Source organism: Dermacentor variabilis, chromosome 5 (assembly GCF_050947875.1).
Source record: "Dermacentor variabilis isolate Ectoservices chromosome 5, ASM5094787v1, whole genome shotgun sequence".
Lineage (NCBI taxonomy): Eukaryota > Metazoa > Arthropoda > Arachnida > Ixodida > Ixodidae > Dermacentor > Dermacentor variabilis.
This window is the reverse complement of record NC_134572.1, coordinates 57,073,127-57,085,256: the sequence shown is the minus strand read 5'-3', so window position 1 is coordinate 57,085,256 and position 12,130 is coordinate 57,073,127. Positions and strand designations below refer to the sequence as shown.

The following is a 12,130-nucleotide window of genomic DNA, read 5'->3' as shown; positions in this document are numbered from 1 at the left end:
CCTCTATCGGGGACCTCGCCTTAAAGCTCACCTTCTGGGCTGTATCTCCTTCCTCGCACAATAAACAGAGTTGTCTGGAAAGCACACGACAGCTGTACGCAGGGCCTTAGAGGCCTTAGCGCTTGTATTCGCATCTCATCGCCAGCCGGAATCGGGCGCACGTTTCTTATAGCGCGCGCGTGAGTAGGACTACAAATCGCCGGCGTCTTGGACGCCGGCGCAGCGCTATGCGCGCGTCTTCGCTCTCGGCGAGCGTGTCTATAGTATACGTGCACCTCACTCAGCGATAAGGCACGCAGTCCTGTCGCCCGTTCGAAACGGGCGCGCGAGCGTGTGCGCACGCGCCCGGATTACAAATTGAGAAGGCGTATGTATTCAAGCTAGTCTCGCGCAGATCGCACACGACACCGCACCGCCATTCCACTTCTTCCTCTCCTCTCTCTCCATGCATAGCGTGCAGGGCACGAAAGGGCGCACTGCCAACGACAGTGCGCGGCCGTGCGTGCTGGTGGCACTATGTACAGACGAGGCTGCAGCCGGGATGGCGGAATGCTGCCCTTTCCAGTCTTTCATCCACTTCTCGTTCAATTTCTTTCTCTCCGTCATTTGTTTACCGTTCACTCTTCACGTTTTTTTTTTCGTTTCTGTTGTGTGCCTCTTCCTCGCGGTTTCCCGTGGCGAAGCCATTTTCTCTCGTTGCCCCGCCGTCATTTGGATGCGGGTGTAACCGCCGCAGAAGCGTGCCGTACCGAAGCGCGCTCACTTGCCCGCACGCGCCAGGCGCGGTGCGCGACACTCCCCCTCCCACAAGCACGCCCTGTCGGGACGCAAAGAAAGCGCGCGCGCGCCGCGCCTTCACCGCGCGAGCGCGTTTCGTTTCTCCGCCGCGCCTTCTTCTTCTTCTTCTTCGTCATGCTGTTCTCTTTCAGTTTTTCTTGCACCATACCCTGCATAGTCTCGCTATTGCCCGTTCTCAGAATGCTGTTTGCGTTTTGTTTCTGTATTTCCACCTTAAGTTTTTATTTCCTTTTTCTGTGTGTGTATGGTCTGGTCCCTCATCGTCTTTGTCTCGGTGGGTTTACCTGCCGGAGACTTACCTATAGTCACAGGTCATGCGCACTGCCCTCGCGGGTGTCACTTATATGCGAAGGTATAGGCACCGTCTGTTCACCTGCAACGGCTTTCGTGACGTTGGAGACGAAGACGCGAGAAGCGGTGACGCCTAATGTTCACGAGCTTCGAAAATATGTACAGTGTATATCCTTCCTTCGCCGTAATTGTGACTAGATTTGGGCGCACAAGTCCTGAACACGTGTCTGTCGGGCGCATGGCAAGAGCAAGCTCTGTTTAAGGGGTCGCAGTGTATTACTATATTATGTTTCTGGCTTTTTTAAATAGATTTGACCACGCATGTTAGTTTTCTTTTTAACTAATTTTCGCTAAGACGCTTGAGAGCATGGCAATACCTCTACAGGTGTGGTTGACTATCTCCAATATCTAAAGAAATTGGACGTTTCAGTCCTAATTCAGCTCATTTAACTGAGTTCTACATGAAACTAATGCATACAGAAGTAAATTTTAAGGAAGAAGCATGCCACGGCCCGCGTCGATGATCTTAACGAATAATAGGTAAAATAAAGAATGGACAACGATCATGTGATCTCATATTTGAAGGTATCACATCAAGGAATTCCTACACGCAAAATAACGCCTGTACCTGTTACATTACCCGTCATTGCATTTTAATATTACAAATCATGGATGCCATAGTTTCACAGCCCCTTGTAAGCTGCCCGGAGCAGGCTTTTTGCGTGATTAATTAATGGCGTGACAGTGAGATCCCGCCAGTGAGCGCATGTTATATGCGAATAAAAGCGGTTGTTAAGCTATCTTACGACTTATCATTGTGTTTCCCTCAATCTGCTTCTTTTGGTTCGCCTTACGCTCTTAATCGTATCTCATATAGCTCTAACTATTTTCCATATACTTTATGCTCATTCGCTTGAATTGTACTGCTTCGTATATATATATATATATATATATATATATATATATATATATATATATATATATGCTGAGGAGTCATGCCGGTTCGTTCCGGACGTTGGTAATGCTCTCGGGGCGGCCGATTACACGCGTCAAAAGGGAGGCAAGAAGAAGGCGTGGGTGTAGGTCTCCTCTCAGCTCCTCGTATACAAATGTAGCGGGCGCTTCCTTGGGGCACTCTTCCCGCAGTCTCTGCTCTTGTTGCGAGACATCTTTGTCGAGGGGCGAATGCTTTCGGGTATCTCTCGCGTGCGCTTCGCCGCGGTTAATGGTTGGCCCGTCCTGCTCTGTAACGCACGCGGCACACGCCCGTGCCATCGTTGTCGTCGTCGTCTTCATCGCTGTCTTTCTGGCGCACTTGGTTCTCGCTACGGTAGTGCGCGAGCGTATAAACTGTACGACCGTGCCGCACAAGAAACGTGATTTCGAAACGGCGCAACGCCCCTGCGTTCTTGCGCGAAAGAGGACGCGCTCGTCCTCGGTTCAACTTTGCTTCCTTTGTGTGGTGCGTGCGCCGTACATACAATTCTAATGCTTTAGCGTTTTCGCCGTTATTTTGTTGCGTTTTTTGTCCGATTCGTCTAAATGCCTCTCTGACAGGGCGCATAACCAGCGTCGCTCAATAATCGCTGACGGCAGATGCGACCTGATTTGCCATTTACTTCATGTTTTCCTACATGTGTTTATAAGACATCTTTTTTTTTGTTATTGTGCATACTTCTGTCGCATTTGTTTCGGTTTTTGAAGCGTCTGCTAAGCATGTTCATACAACGCGATTTTATTAGGCATTATTGTTATATGAAAAGGAGTATTTGGAACCACTTACCGGCACCTGAAATGTATGTATCTAAAAAAAAAAGAAAAACAAAAGAAGAGAACGAAGGGGAGGGGGGATTGATGATATGCAGGAGCTATATATTTTACTCGTCAGGGTAGAAGAACTATGTGTCATACTTGTCAGACTTTTTTGTATGCTTGTTTTGTGCACATAAGTATAGTCCGCTTCCTGCAGTTCCGCTTTCATTTCTCGATAGCTTAAAACAAAGCTTCCGCTAAATTTCTCATATTGTATTTGTTAACAACGTGCCAGAGACTAAATCGTCGCTGAAATGACTTTATGGACAGCAAGAAAACTTACAATAATAATAATAATATTTGGGGTTTTACGTGCCAAAACCACTTTCTGATTATGAGGCACGCCGTAGTGGAGGACTCCGGAAATTTTGACCACCTGGGGTTCTTTAACGTGCACCTAAATCTAAGCACACGGGTGTTTTCGCATTTCGCCCCCATCGAAATGCGGCCGCCGTGGCCGGGATTCGATCCCGCGACCTCGTGCTCAGCAGCCCAACACCATAGCCACTGAGCAACCACGGCGGGTGAGAAAACTTACAGAACCAGTTCGTCTTATCAGGGTGACACGCGCTAGGCTCCGCACAAGATATATGGCCCGTAGAGCCCTCCAACAAATAAAAGCTATGCTTAATAGCTAGGCTTCACACACAGAAGATCTCTGATATGCCACGGTGTTGGCGTGTATGGGTATAAGCGATAATCTGAAAGATTCGCTTAACCCACGACTGGCTAACACAGGGGCTAGTATATACCGAGTTACTGAGACCTTCTTCGAGTAACGTGCTGGAAGCCTTAATAGTCAGAAAAAAAAGGTTACCAGCATGTTACAGCTTTATTTCATCGGTAGCTTCTTTGCTGGGGTAATTAATTTAAATAAACCCTAATTATCATAATCGTGGCCGACACTTGGCATGGCGAACAGCACACAGCACAGTTATTCCATTCGACTAAGCGCTGCAGCAGTTGAGTAGTTAGGAGCGATTAGTGGAGCGCATACCGGTTCTTGTGGGAAATGAATGCGCAAGTGCGGTGAACGATTCACGTGGTTGCCTTGATTGATGGCTACTTTTGTTACCACCGCCTTTCACAGGCCACAGATTTCAAGATGTTATCTCGTTTTGCTCCCATTCTATGCCATTCATTGTCTGCGGTCTCTCTTCAGAGGCCTACCCCGTTGCACTTTTTTGTTGCCGTCTAGGAAGTGTTCTTTCGCCACCCTCTTCTGTCTAGTGCGAAATTATGCAGAGTTAAAGTTACAACACCGCAGCTCGGGACGAAAGCAAAGGCGAGTTGTCCAAGCAGGCGCCTTCAGTACATAGGAGGAGACTGTGTTGCACAGTGTAAGCAAAGAGAAAAAATGAAAGGGCCGGAGTGGAGAAGGTGGGCAGAGGGAACTCGACCACCACGATTAAAGTACATTCTGTATTGAAGGAAAAAAACATATATGTCGCTTCTTCTTGGTTGTATGCCCTGAATCATGTTTAATATAAGATGCCTTTCTGCTGCGACAGAGCTGTATTATCTCAGAATAAAATTCGAGTTGTTTTCAGAGCATGATGATTTTCGCGACCGCTCGGTACAGTGAGGCTATCTTGATACACCACTTGGACTGCGCAACCAGATGCCCGTTACATACCAATATTTTAGTCATTTCGATAACAAGCAAGGTCTATATTTGGACCCCGTGTGCATCTTTTCTGTTTGACCAGGCGATAAACCAGGGTCAGTATTCACAAAATTTTTGTTACGCGAGACCTATATTTAAGTGCAGCTATCACTGCCACAATGGAAGCCAGAATCTTCCCATTTCTGAATTGCGTAGCGATGTATTTTTGCTTAGAAACGGCTCAAGGCGAGAACCACTGGTAACGATCAAGACGGTTTACGGAAGCGCTGATACGTAGCAGGGTGGCTACCTGTTAGTGTAAACTAGTGGGTGACTACCTAGCAACTTAGAGCTAGTTGTGAGTTCCAGATCTGTTTGTTTCAAGTTTGTTCTACATTGGCCAACTGACCAATCTATTCAAAGATGGCTCACACCAACAAGGCACACGTCCGTTCAGAAAATGAAACAAAACGGAATAATGCAACAACGTTATGCACACTAAAACCGGCGAAAACATCGTGGACGTTTCTCTAAACAATTTGAAGTAATGATATTCTTCTCCTTTTTACTTCTATTGCTTCTGCAGGTGAACATCAGGAGAAGTGCTCGGGCTGTGGCAAGTCCTACTCGATCAGCGCAAACGGCGGCGCTGGCCGGTTGCTGGGTCGCGGGTACTGCCCGGCGTGCCTGGGAACCCTGGCCGGTAACGGGCTGTCGTCTTCGCCCAAGACGGGCCACTACGAAGCGGAGCCTCCAAAGTCCCCTACGCTCGACTCCAACGAGGACAGCAAGGGCAGCTCGCGCTCGAACCTCGACCTGGGCGGCGCTGCGTCACCCACCACGCCACCTCCTCCCCCACGGCTCCTGTTCGGTGTGCTCGACCAGATGATGATGCGCTACCGGCAGTCAGCTCAGGCCTTCCTGCCGCCTTCCTTATCGACCATGAAGTTCTTGGAAGGCGCCTCCATGCTCACACCCTGACGACACGCCCACGGACTTGGCTGGTATTGCTGACTCGACGTGTAACGGACTCAACTTGTGCGCGCGCGTAGCCTGGAGTCAGCACCTCTGGAATGGTCCTCGATGTGAAAGAGAGAATGAAGAAGAGAAGATGGCGTGATCTCAGACTTCTTGTGCGTGCTTTGCAGTGGCTGGCGCTATCGGGACTGGAGTGCCCTACGAACTGGGACAGTTTTGCTGTTGAGTTCTGTACCCCCCTTATTCCTTAGAGTGGCATCAGCTGTACGCTCGCTTCTTCTGGTACGCACTTGAACAGTGCGTTAAAATCTATACGGGAGGCCACGAGCTCACGCGACATAATTTTCTTGGCCAGTCTTTTCAGCGCATTGTATGTTCTTGTTTTTTTTTTTACTTTGGCGTTCACGTATATAACAAAAATGATTTGAGGTTAGTGACGTAAACTAACGTCTGATGGAACAAGCAAAATAGAACTTCTGTACATAACCGCGTTAATACCTTAGCAAGAACTAAAGCTTCAAAGAAGCTGTGAGGTCGCGACTTTATCTTAAAGATAGGTTCCACCACACTTTGAAAAACTGCATTACGTTTTTGTAATATGTCTGTATTATATTCCCGGTGATAATGTAACAAGCACAGTAAAATGTTAGTCTTTAATTGTGCCAGACGTGAAGTGCCACTCTGGGCTCCAGTTCAAGGCAGATCAAGAAGAATAGATTGCAACGCTTGATAGCGCAGACTTTTTCCAAGGCAACGTCTTCCTGTTGGCTGGCTGCTTTAAACAACTGTGTAGTGATCCAAATGTGCCTTTAGCTACAGCACTTCTTTGAAGATAACCAGTAATGAAAAAGTATTTTCCGATGAAACCACAAGAAGGACAGTACGTGCCATGTTCATGACAAAAATACAAACTGTGCGAAGGTCATAGTTTGAAGTGTTGTGAAGTCTAGAATTCCTAATGAGCCTTACATTTATTGGGCGTCAATATTAATATAGTTTGTGTCGATGTCCTGCACGCCAGTGCTTTAAGCTCTGCCTTACACGTACAGATGCTACCTAACTTTTATAAACACATATTCCATTGTGTACAGTGAATGTGCTACGGAGCTCGTAATGTGGTTGGAGTTAAGTAATGTATAGTTTGGCAACATAACGAAAGAGAACACATATACATGTACAGGCATGTAGCACGAACATGTACTGTCTTTGAATAACACGACTGCAGCTATAGAAAAGATTAGGAAGGAACTTTTTTGGGGGGTACCAGTAATCCGGACGTTCTAGTAATGGAATTCGGAATTCTATGCATTTCAGTTGAGATCCAGCACTCTCACTTCAATAGAGAGCAATCGAAATCGGCCATAAAGAGCAGACATCGAGAAGCGCACGAGGTACTGTTCAATGCGGCATTGTTCCTATGACTGTCTTGTTCAATGTGTTGTAATCGCGTGCAATAGAAGGTTGTATACCAGAATTGATATTCCAAGAGAGAAATTCCAGTGCCATTACCCGTATGACGCTAATCATGGCGCTATGTTCACGATGTGCCTTCCGCTTGCGAAACTGTCACTGAACCGTTGTGGTGACTTCGCAGTAAAAAAAAAAAAAGAAGAAAGGAAAAAAAGCTCTCAATCTTGATGGTTTTGTTCAATGTAACGGCAGCTCAACACGCGACAATATATTGTTCCACGCATAACTCCTGTGATACACAATGTCACTTCGATGCCTTGCTGCACGCTTTGTGAACGTTTTTTATTATTGGATGCAGTGTGCGAGTTGTGGTAGCTATATAATGTGCACTTATAAGGCAGGTATAGCCGCCGTATTGTATATAGTCGTCTCGCAGCACATTGTTGCACGACTCCAACATTCCGATAATCTTTACCAGACTGTGAATTATAAAAAAAAAGAAAGCAACACCGAAATATGCCTTACATGTTGAGCGTTCTTTGCAGATGCTCTATATAAAGCAATTCAGCCTCATGAAAACACGGAGCTTTTCTGCTTAAAGACCTATCTGCAACGGATGGAGTTGGCCCATTTTTGCGGTACACAACCTGCAGTCGGGGTATTCCAGTTAGCATTTACGACCTCGTATCAACTCAAATGTGTACTGAACAAGAAAAAATGCAGCGTTGTGCATGCCATTGTAAAATATATGTTCAGCAAATGTAAACTTCATGCAACAGAACTGGCGCTGGAGGGGGGGGGGGGGGGGTGCGGCGAGGAGCATAGCTTGGAATGATTGAGCTGAGCCTTCTCCATTGTTGAGAAAGATGCTAACGAAGCACCTTCACGCGCGGCGGAATCCAAAGGTGTAATGGACAAACGAATAATGATGTGTGTTAACAGGGGTACCCAGAATCCGTATGCCCATGCCAGTTTTGTTTGGCGCACTGCCTGTTCAGTGCGAAATGTCCGCTTCATGTCTCACGCGAAGCCTTTCAGTGCTCGACAGGGTGCATAAGCTCAAAGATGAGATCGAAGAAGTTGTTTACGATTATCTAGTCTATTCACCTATGTGCCTTGTCTTCCTGTTGCATTGTATTTAGTACTTTTGGGATGGAAATAAACGCTGACAGAGAGTCGAAACACGCTGGTATTACGTGTCTATTAATTTCGTACTTCCTCGGCTTCTAAAAAGGTATTCAGAGTAACCTTGGCTAACGCGAGAAGGTACTTCCTTGCGACAGCGCTGATTTGGGTGCTATGAGCGTGGAATGTTATACATTCAGCCTCCTCAGATAAAACTTCATAAATACCAAGTGGTTTTCAATTAAAAATAATCGATGGCGACGCTATTTGTCCTCAGCCTAAACATACAATTTTTGCGTTGTAGTAGGTGCATATGCCAACAAATATGCACCTACTACACATATGCCAACAAAAGACGTCGCTGGTGATGAGGAGTCGCTATTGCCAACAACCATTGGACTATTTGAAGAGGTATAGCTTAGCCCTAACAACGCAGACTGCAGCAAGCGTTATAGACTTTTCCGTGCGTAAACCAATTTTCGGTCAAAGCATTGCCTGCCGCGTCGTTCGCTTTCCCATTGTCGCTGCAGTTCTTTTCGTTGCGCATAAATTCCTTGAGTCGGTGCTCGTTGCCTTTATTAACTTCCGGTGGCAGCGGAATAATTTTGACAATGACATTTACTGACCCGCTGTCCGCACCGTTCAACCGTTTGTCGCGCCTGCGCATCTGTGACAGTAACATACGTCCCAGTAATCTCAGAGGCCACATCACGTGATCTAGGTTGCAAGCGTTCGCCACAAGGGGCGCTTTTTGCCTTTTTGCGGAAAAGAGAAAAGGGATAAGGCATGAGATTGACTCAAACAATAATCAGTTATTACTTTCACCGCAATATATTTCGTAAAATGCTTGTTACTCCAGCAGGGTACGATGTTAAGCACAATCCATGAAGCAGCGGCTTCAAACGTGCAGAGAAGGGGAAGGTTAGCTGTGCTCTGGAGATATATTCTGCCTCATCAGATAGAATAAGGCACCAGCAAGTTCAACTGTATACAGTTTGTAGGCAGGTGTGCTGAATTTGTGTTTCCTTCATCTGCAGAGCAAGAAAGAAAACAACCATGGGTATACATGTGAGAAAGTAAACCATGCTAACTTTCCTGAAGTAAGGTGCTGTTTAAGAAGCGCGTGGACAGCGTCTTTTGTCCTATGATTTACATGGGCATAGACAAATGTCGGCAACCGGTTATTAACAGAAACTCTTAAGACCGTTTTTCATGCAAAACACTGTCATATTGAGTATAATATTGAGTATAATTGAGTATAATAGAGTTTCGTTCGCACTGTCGACGCAATCGTGCTGTTCTGGTATTGGCGGCGAGTGCACGGTCAGCGCGCGGTAGGTCAAAAGACCTCCAGAGAAGCGCCGTGCGTTTGACTGCAAAAACGATGAAGCCAAATGGACGCACCCTCGCTCCGTTCAGTCGGCCCTGCCAGAGCCAGGGCAGCGTTCAGGCATCCGCTGCTGGCATGACTGTTGCATGCACACTGGTGAACGGTCTGCATACCACACGATGCTGCATACACATGGGGCCGTATTCTGCGACGATCCACTTGGGCGATACTAACGCCTTGGCGATGCCTTGGCCATCAGGCGCACGCTGATTGTCTGGTTGAGCCCTACGTCATCCGATTTTCCTCAACCAGCCAATCAGCCCACGCCTGACGGCGATACTATCGCCGAGGCGACACTGTTGCCGAAAGTGATCGTCGCAGAATACGTCCTCTGGTTCAAGTCATAGTATTGTTTCCTACAATAATTACCAGGGGAAATTCGGGCTATAGTGTCTGCGTGAACTGTAAACACAGCGGTTCTATGCGCGTGGGTAAATAACATTAATTAAGCTTCGTCCTTCATGATACAGATGGTTTTCTGACTTTGCAAATGAATCGCTTTCAACCAAATATTGCGTTATAACTGTCGCAATTAGCAATAATTCGGCATGTGAGACGAGCATTGTTCTCTTCTGCGTTTAGAAATATAGGATTGCTTTACAATTTAGGCCGATAAAGAGAGAAAAAACATACTGTGCGAAGGCAACCGTCCAATACCTATGTTCGACGTATAGCTACAGCGGTTGATTATTTCCATAGGAAGCTTGTCCCCTATATATGTGGAAATTTCTAGTCTTCCTGAAACTAGTCTGGAAAAAGAGGGAGCGAGGATGCTTATTTGACTTGGAGGTGTGCAACACTCAAGTCTGCACTAAGGTATTCACGCATTGACAGTAAACTACTACATGGTACTGTGCGTGGTGTAAGCGATATATACGTGACTACATGGCAGTTCTATGTAATAAGTACCTGACGTAAACGTTTGAAATCACAAGTGTTTAATCTCGTCACAGCTGAAGTCACCAATTAACGAGCGGACATGGTCAATGAGTGGTGCCATTTTGACCTGCAGTGTGGAATGGGACAAAATAGCTCGAGTAACTGTAGCTAGTGCACGTTGCGTTAATGTAAAGTTTTATAGCAATTGGCTGGGATTATGCTGACATTTATGCGCTTGTTTACTCGTCGCAAGGCTCTTCAGTCGAACGCAGTCTCACTTACCTCACGAAAATTTTTGTCTCATGATCAAAGGGTATCCAAGGGTTGGACATCTGCCTTGGAGGGTCCTCTGTCTTCTAGGCATGCCTTTGTACCGGGGTCGTTCCACGCAAAGATCAACTAACGCTTCGCCAACAATGTTGATGAATTTCTTCGATTTTTAAAGGTCAGATATTATGTAAACGTGTAAATGCTTACGACAGAAAATTGACTAAATAGTAAAAGAACCATCATAAGCTAGGCGGGCTATAGAAAGCATGAGGGGTACTGGTGGAGGAGGTGGGGTAGGAGTAGGTAATATAACTGAGATGCATGAAAAGACCGAACTTTAGGGTTTACTTATTATATGCTTGCATCCGGACATAAATGAACTGCGCATGGTATTCTGATTCTTCCGAAAATCAAAGATCTATCCACCCCTTGAGTGACACATCTCCATGCTTCGCATAACACACTGGCAACGGCGGCCTCAGATCACAACGATGTTGGAACTAATCGGTATCCTACAATTCCCAAGGATTACCGCTTGCTCGCTAAAAGGATATGGAACAGCGCATTTCTTTTGTTTGATCATTCCTTCGCTATAATGATTTAATGCCTGCCACATGCATGCCCTCGTAAACGCAAGCAATAATTCGCCTACTCGGTCTCACTGAAAGACTAAAACGCCGAAGTGGTAGCAGTGTACGCGGCTGGGTAAAGATTGGCATCGCCGCGGTGAGTCCTTTTACACTGACAACCCGCCGCCGCGCCGCAGAAGGCATGCAATACTCTCGTTTTAGCAGCGGATGCCATATGGGCTTTTCGCTGAGCGCTGCTTGAAGTTCACCGGTATACGCGACTCTACGCACTGACCGAAGCTTCATACGTGCCACACGCTCAGAGCCTTATCTCATGACTCAGAGGCCTAGGAGACGTATAACGTGCGGAGAGGAAAGACGAAATATAGTAGACCAAAAAAGAATGAAAAAATATTTGTAGGCTGTAATGCGCTGGAGGGGAGGCAGGTGAGGGAGGAGGGAGACATGAGAATCGAGGGTCTCAGCCACCTCCGGCCCTCACCTCTCACCGAGCCCGCAGCTCAAAGGCCACTTGGTATTCTCGGCAAATAAGTGTCAGATGCGGCCATTAAACAAGGTCTGCTTCGTCGCGCCGTAAGTGCCGCGCGAGCGGACATCCGAAGGCAAAGCCGCGGCCGGTACTGACCGCTGGCATCGGAGAGATAAGCAGCAAAGGAACCGAGCGAGCGCGCAGTGTGTCGCTGCTGCTACTCTGTGCGTCAGTCCGCGTGGTCGCGTATGTCCGGAAAGGCGCGTATGCCTTAATGCCCCTCCCCCTTCTCCCCGTGGCCCTTCGACAGAGCGGCGTCGGCGTACTTTGTAGTCGGCTTCACCTTGTTGCCTCGATGATTTACTGGCGAATCGTGAAGAAACTGAGACTGAGAAACGACCCGTCGTGTTCTACAAATTCACCACGCCGGCGGCGGCGCCAGCCAACGGTGGTGTGTTCCAATTTTTGTTGTTCTTTCGAGTTCGTTCTTGTTCAGCCGGGACAGGCGCTGT

At 47.1% G+C, this 12,130-nt stretch overlaps 1 protein-coding gene across 2 annotated transcripts in view; it reads left to right on the top strand.

Annotated features, from left to right (window-relative positions):
- LOC142582635 (uncharacterized) overlaps positions 1-8,077 on the top strand; it is a 122,105-nt gene extending 114,028 nt beyond the window's left edge. For both annotated transcript variants that reach the window (XM_075692546.1, XM_075692545.1), the window contains one exon: positions 5,094-8,077. In XM_075692546.1, coding sequence (XP_075548661.1) covers positions 5,094-5,488 — 395 coding nt within the window. In that variant the 3' untranslated portion in view covers positions 5,489-8,077. The remainder of the gene's footprint in view (positions 1-5,093) is intronic.
- Positions 8,078-12,130: the final 4,053 nt, after the last annotated feature.